This window comes from Montipora capricornis, chromosome 9 (genome assembly GCF_036669925.1).
Source record: "Montipora capricornis isolate CH-2021 chromosome 9, ASM3666992v2, whole genome shotgun sequence".
Taxonomy (NCBI): Eukaryota; Metazoa; Cnidaria; class Anthozoa; order Scleractinia; family Acroporidae; genus Montipora; species Montipora capricornis.
The window spans coordinates 22,716,319-22,723,818 of NC_090891.1; the positions used below are offsets into that span (position 1 = coordinate 22,716,319).

Consider the following 7,500-nt stretch of genomic DNA (forward strand, 5'->3'; position numbering starts at 1 on the left):
ACTGATGAGTGGCCCAACTCCTTGTTGGTCTACAAAACAGACCTGTATTAAAGTCCATATGAAACTATATTGAGTAGAAAAACATTGTTATTACCGCTCCATTATTGTTGAGCACTATTCTGGATTTATCAGTGTGGAACTCACCTGAAGTTATATATATATATATATATATATATTAATTGTAGAAAACCTCACCAACTGACCAATAAGCATTTTATTGACCTGTCCCTCGGAGATATCTGATATACTCCCCTCGTGCCGAGCCCTCGGTCTACTGATTCGGGATCGACACGTGGGGAATATATCACACATCCCCTCATCTAGCTCCAGGTCAATAACCCTTACATAAAGATCGTGCGCCATGTTTTCAAGAAAATGAAAAGGAAAACCCAACAGCAACCGCGACGTACACGGTTTTTTTGGGTGATGTAGCAGCTCTCGTAACGTATAATGTGATTGGCTCGCTACCTCGCCAAAAACAAAAGACTTAACAATTGAAACAATGTCTTAAGCCGATGATACATGGTTCAACATCTTGCAACATTTGTTGCACAAACGTGTTGAACGGAATAGAACTAGTCTCTATTTTCGTTCAACATCGTTCAAAAATGTTCAACGTGTTGAATGGCATATTTCAACATTCAACATGATACGACATACTGTTCAACATTTGTTGAACAAGAGCTGCAACATTTGTTGATCAACAAATGTTGAACCTTGTATCACCGGCTTTGGACTTAAAAACAATAGAGGAGGCTCACTGCTTACATTACCAAACAAAATCAGGTTACGAGAGCTGCTACACTAGTGTTGTTTTTTTTTCTTTTTGCGTTGTGAGCAAGTTACACGCAATTGCTTTGAATTCGGATAGTCTTTAACGCTGTTCGCGTTGTTGCGACTGTTCAAAGAATTGTTGCTTGGTTTTCTAAAGTCATTTGCAACCTTTCATTAGATTCTGTTAATTTGACAAACATATCCAGATAACGACTCCAATTGTGTTTCAGCGCTGATGGATTGGGCTTTCAAGCAGGTCACTTGGAAAAATTCCGAACCTATGTGAAAGTGCAATACGATGGACTAAATACATGGGTGTCTCCTGAAACATTCCAAAGTTCATGTGATCTAGATGTGGAGTACTTTCCCTTTGACAAGCAAAAGTGCAGTATGGTGTTTCGCTCATTGACGGCTGATCGCACTCTTATTGAAATCAGCACTCAGACAATCAAAAGCGATGATCCTCATAAAGGTATCTGGGCCGGGTGTGTTAGTTATGTTTCAAAAACGTCACAAAAGGTCCACTACTCATCAAGATCTCTTCAACTTGACGTTACATGTGTCGGCAAAAGCTGGCGCTGACGTTCACTTAGTGACCCTCTAACGTTAATTTAGACATAAACACTAATCCTCAGGCTAACACCCGTCTAACCTAATTCTGTGCCCAATCCTAGAGCTGTAAATGAGTACTTCACGTTCAGTAGACTTAAGGGAAAGTTTTTGTAGCTCCTGGTGATTCAAAGGTCAAAATAAACAATAAATGTTCCGTGGTCTAGGTAATGTATCACGAGTCGTTCGATACTAATAAGCCACGAAAAACCAGGTCAGTTCAAGGTTTATTCCATAGATTTAGCGGAACTTAACGTCAAACTAAAATACAAACAACAAAAACGAAGCCTTAGGGAAGCCTTGTAACATAGCCTAAACAAAAGCACAGGTAGCCGACGTTTTGACGTTTACAAGATCTATAATAAACGGAAAGGGAAAACAAATATAATCTCCTTTATTTAACTGATATTGCAGTCAAGGTGACTGAATTACATGAGCAGTCAGCAAATACTATAATCATTGGAATTTATAAGTAACAAAATTATTCAAGCGAGAAGAATTAGGTAAAACCTTGTCATATGTTAACTGTCCTGAACGGAGTGTGTACCCGTGGGAGACTTCTGTTGTAGTTGGTAGTAGATTAGAAAGGAATCAGGAGGTTTTAATGTTCCGAATAAACCTCTTGCATATGAGGTCCCTGCGTGCAGTAAGGGTTGTAACTCCTGCGGTTCGCAGGGCCTCATCATAGGGTACACCTGGGAAGATGACTGCTATCGCCATTTTCTGGTTCTATTCAATCGCGTTCTCTAGGTAAAACGGGATATTTGCCAATGCTGGTACAGCGTATTCAAGGATGCTTCGTATAAGGCTAATAGACACTTTAACAATGTCACCCTTGGGAACACAGGCTTTCTTGAGAATGCGGATGGCGTACAACAGTTTGTTGGCCCTTTTAGAAATGTGTTCCACATGTGCATTCCATGTCAGGTCGTGAGATAGAATTATGCCCAGGATTTTTGTACGAATGCACTCTCTCAATGCGTGACCCCATGATGTCAAGGGGTACTAGTGGGAAGGGGGTTTACTGAAGGGGGTTAATAACCATTTCCTTGCACTTCCTCGAGTTGAGTCTCTTACCTCTTTGAGCAGCATACCTGCCAATGTTACCAGCCACGATGAGGAGACACGTGTCGGCCATTCTGAAGCCAAATTGTTGACCAGGATTGCGAAGAGGAGAGGAGCTAGTTTAGTCCCCTGCGGTATACCTCCATGGGGCTTAACACTGGGGGACAATGTGCCCGCGATCTTTACTTGCTGGGATCTTTGAGAGAGAAAAGATATAGCTCACAGCCGTATGTAAATTGAGCCTTCTTTTCTAATTTCGTCCTCCAGATCTAAAACTTAATGGGTCAAATGGTTATTGGGCCTTGAGGAGCATTGAAATAAAGAAAGTTAACTCACAAAAGCCACAAGGTGAGTTCTCTGAAGTCGTCGTGTCGTTCTACATCGGTCGCCGTCCCATGTATTTCGTTCTTTTTTCAATCGTGCCTTGCATGATCATCGGTTTGCTGATTCTCGTAAGCTTCTTCATTCCGGCGGAAAGCGGAGAGCGAATTGGATTATGTGCTACCATTCTATTGGCTGTAAGCGTGTACCTACTCGTGGTCACCGAACAACTTCCGGAGCAGTCGGAGACGCTGCCTTTGATTGGTGTTTACTACACAGTGGTCATGTTTGAGATAGGGCTGGCGCTGGCCGCTACTGTTTTGGTACTGAAGGCTCATCACGCTACGTCTGCGCCACCGAAGTTACTGACTTATCTAACAGGTTAGTTCATTGGCTTAACTCCCTTCTGGGAGTATAGGCAACCAACAGATCGTTGCTCTTTTACTGTAGTTGAGGTAAACGGCTTCAAATCGCGTTCGATTTTGATCTACATTTAAAGTGACTACATCGTGAGACAAACGATAAAACTCTAAATTACTATTGTAACTACCATGTCGACCAATCACAACCGTTTTTTCGACATTGATATGTTCCATTTTGTTGAACACTGATGTTGAAACGGTTTGTCCCCTTCCTGTCTCCCCCCCCCCCCCCCCCCGCCCCTTACCTCTTTTAACCGTGTTGAATCGATGTTGAATGAGTTTAAAAGCGTTTCAATTTTGCTTCCACAACCATTCATCATTTCTTTTGAGGCCCTCCCGGGAGTTTTGAGAAAAAAGGGAACATGGCTAATTTGAACTGGGGAAGAGGGGAACAATGTCAAAATATTTTAGGGAACAAGGGGAAAAAAATAAACAATTTTAGGGATAAAAAAGCTGGGAACAAGGGAACAAGGACCCTCCCCGGTAAGGGCCTCTCTTTTGTATTCGCAAATGTCAAATAAAGTTGGAGCCGTTTGCCACAGTCTTTCAACATTGTTTGGTATGCACGTGCGCACTTATCGGTCTCTCCATGACTTATCCTCCGTATCCATAGTAACAACCGCGACGGCAGCCTAGGACGGAAGGCCAGGGGCCCGTTTCTCGAAAGTCCGGAAACTTTACGGGCCATTTTCGGTTGTCACAATTCCCTTTGTATCTCAAGAACGGAGGGGTTTTAAGTCGTCTAACTTCACAGACATGTTCCTTTCAGTTAGCTTGAAAACATGTTAAAAGATCGGCTTTCCAAAACAAGCGGTTGGCACTTTCAAAAATGGCTTTTCGGGCCCGAAACATTTTCGAGAAACGGACCCCAGGCTTCTCTCGTGAAGCTTTGTTGAATCAAATGTCGATGACGTGTTGAAATCGTTTGCCCACCTCCGCAGTCAACATCGTTCAATATCGTTCAATATCGTTCAACTTCAACAAAATCAAACGGATGTTGAAGCAAATGTTGAAGGTGTTTGCCTGGACCTGTATTATGCTTGTAATAAACATGAAAAAATACTCAGTTCTGATTGGCTAAAAAAGAGTGCAATTCTCATGGGGTGTCATGGGGTTCTCATGGTGTTTTGGACGATACATATTCTTGTGAAGTGAGTTCGAATTTGACAAAAAGAAATCTGTTTCAATGAACTTCAAAGAAAATTAAAGCGTGTGTGTCTGCCAAAATTTCACTTGTTGGACGTTCTATCTTCCTTTTTTTTTCATGTACATTATTTTAATAATTTCAATAATTTTAATAATAATAATTTTAATAATATTACTAATTACACAAGAAATTACTTATTAAAATAAGTAATCTCTTGTGTAATTTGGTATAAATAAGCAATTGTAAACTTTTCAGACTACAAATTGCACGAGCTCGTATTCTAAAAAAAATTACTTGTGCTTATTTCAACCAAAAGTATGAAAATTAGTTTTCTTGAAAACATCGACAAAACGGCCTGCGGCCATTTTGAAAAAAGAAAATAAAAGCGCTTCGGTAATTATCACGTAATAATTAATCACCTCAAGTGCAACCAATCAGTGCAAAGAACTTTCAATAATCATCTATGTAATTATGATGATTTATGTTAAACGTTGGCAAACGTTTTCCGCATACGCCTTTACTTAGATTAGGTATAAGTATAGTGTAATATTCTACCCTGGGTAATGTTATTAATGATATGGTAATAAGGTATGGAGAATCGCTCTGGCCTGGGACAAGCCCATGACCAGGCGAAGATGGGAGCCATGAGGATCAATCCCAACTTACTCGAATGGGTGGGAGGGAAGGTTGCCAAACCCTTTTGCGCCCTCGAGTAGAGTGACACGGTGGAGCACATGTAACCTCTTTCATAGTCTCATTTGCATAATCCCCAGGGTATTAATTACCAATGCAAATTGGGTTTGCATAGGTAATCAATGATTTCGAGCTGTAATTTGTAATAAATAGGCACGAGTAAATTCTTTCAAAGAAGACCAAAATAGTATTCTTTAAAAAAAGTGTGTTTTGTGTAGGGTCAGGGTCAAAAATACGGACAAAAACATGAAACTGCTAAGGAACTTGGCACAACGAAGATATAAAATTTGAAGAAAAAAGATAATTCTCGGTACTTCATTGCTATCTATATAATCAAATGCTGATATCATTTTCTTTTTATACTGTATCAGTCATAAATGATATAACGTGTAGGAGAAGAATGTTCACACGAAAAAACAGCCACGCACCCGTACCAAACACGGTACCTGGAGTTGAAAAAGCCGAATCAGGAAAGGAAGAGGAAGACAAGGAAAATGTTGATGTTTTAGAGCTTGGCGAAGTTGAGACAAAGAGGCCGCGAATTTCCGTTACTTTTGGCACCAACACGTTTGACGAATCTGCTATGAATCAAGAAACTTGGAAAGAGATTGCGAAAGCCTTGGATCGCGTTTTCTTCTGGGTGTTCTTGACTTTGTTTGTCGTGTCTTCGTTTGTTTTTTTTGGCCATTCAGTACATTTATCTTCAATTGATACATTCTAAAACTTCTCACATGTTGGGATATCGTTTAATTAGTCTTACAAAATGCACTAATAATTCATGATGGGAAAACAAAAGAAATGTTTTATTTATCAATATCTGTATTTCTGATACAGATTTCTCTTCATTTACACAATTGTTTCTTTCGATTTTCCCGGTTAAAACGTTTTGAATCACCAAAAAACCCTAGTGTACGTTAACACTAGCTAAACGGTACCACCAACCCGTTCCCAATCAGGTCCGATTTCTGGACCTCCGAAAAAGCAGGTTCAGTTTTGGAACCGTTTCGTTCCCAAATGGACCTGTCACCGTGTAAACACCTGGGGCCCGTTTCTCGAAAGTCCCGAAACTTTACGGGCCATTTTCGGGTGTCACAATGTGTTCTGTATCTCAAGGACAGAGAATGGAGGATTTAAGGCGTCAAACTTTACAGACATGTTTCTTTTAATTGGCTCAAAAACATGGTAAAAGATGGGCTTTCCAAAACAAGTGGTTAGCACTTTCACAAAGGGCTTTTCGGTCCCGAAAGTTTTCGGGACTTTCGAGAAACGGACCCCTGGACCGGTTCCCTTCGGTACTAGCAGCACAATTTAAGCATGGGCACTATAGTTAAATCTCCTTCCTCTGTCGAAGTAGCCTTTTTCGGCGCCATTTTGAAAGCTTTTAGGTGCATTCTGCACATACTTAAATGATAGAAACAGCTGCTGGGGTCGCTTCGATCTAGTACCTGATCCGTAACAAATCGGTCCGGTGTGAACAGAAGTGGTCCGTTCCAGGATCAGGTCGGATCCATTTGGGACCTGTCCCGTGTGAACATAGCCTTATCCAAAAGGTGCTTGTCCCATTATCAGAAAACTGTCTTATTTCAAACCAAGTTTTTCAGGAAAATAAACAATAGTCAGACCAAATCGGCAGACTCAGTGGTTGCAGTCACACTTGAGAGAAACACAGTTTAACACTAATTTTGACACTACTACTGAGTTGACTACTCTAGCGTCAACTCTCTGGTATTTTGAATCCCTAGGGGACACTGAACAATAGAAATCGATTTAACACTAATGTTAATTCCCTAAGGTTCTAGGTATTTCCATGTCATTTATTAAACGTGAATGCTATATTATAATGCAAATATAAAAAACAAGAAATCTTAACCCCAGGAGATTTGAATTGGGTACAACATTGATTTAGCCGATTTTTGGTCTATTGTTTATTTTCCGGACAAACTTGATTTAAAAATAGACACTTTTCCTGACGCTGAAGGGGACGCTAACTTACGTTTAGAAAACGATCGATGCCATTTGGATGACATTTCGAACAATTTTCACTGTAAAGTTTGTCGTTTGCAAATGAGGAAAAAAATACTAGGAATAGATTGGTAGCCTATGTCACTTAGAATTTTGAAAAAAAAATCCGAAAAAACATTTATAAAAGGTAGGATGAACGACATCGACCTCCGTTCAATAGCAAAAGTGCTAACGCACTTAACCACTAGACTCCAAACATCGCAATTTTAAAGTATATATGTAAATGAAGTTTAACCCTAACAATTCATTGAAAGCTAACCGAATAAAAAAAAGATTACTAAGAATGGCATCCACCGTCAAAAATGGCAACGACTTTTACTAAAACCTGACACCAGATTATTAATCTTCGGTAATGGACTCTAGGTCTACTGGCTCTAATCACTTTGTCTGTTTGGATGTTAAAATAGGATACTACAATTCATACTCTCGTGACCTGCCTGGCACACG

At 40.1% G+C, this 7,500-nt stretch overlaps 1 protein-coding gene across 1 annotated transcript in view; it reads left to right on the forward strand.

Annotated features, from left to right (window-relative positions):
- Positions 1-7,500, forward strand: part of LOC138016340 (neuronal acetylcholine receptor subunit non-alpha-2-like) — a 17,300-nt gene that overhangs the window by 8,566 nt on the left and 1,234 nt on the right. The window contains exons 5-7 of the mRNA XM_068863492.1: positions 1,005-1,246; positions 2,716-3,150; positions 5,403-7,500. The exon at positions 5,403-7,500 is cut by the window's right edge and continues 1,234 nt beyond it. Of these exons, the coding sequence (XP_068719593.1) occupies positions 1,005-1,246; positions 2,716-3,150; positions 5,403-5,752 (1,027 nt within the window). The 3' untranslated portion in view covers positions 5,753-7,500. The remainder of the gene's footprint in view (positions 1-1,004; positions 1,247-2,715; positions 3,151-5,402) is intronic.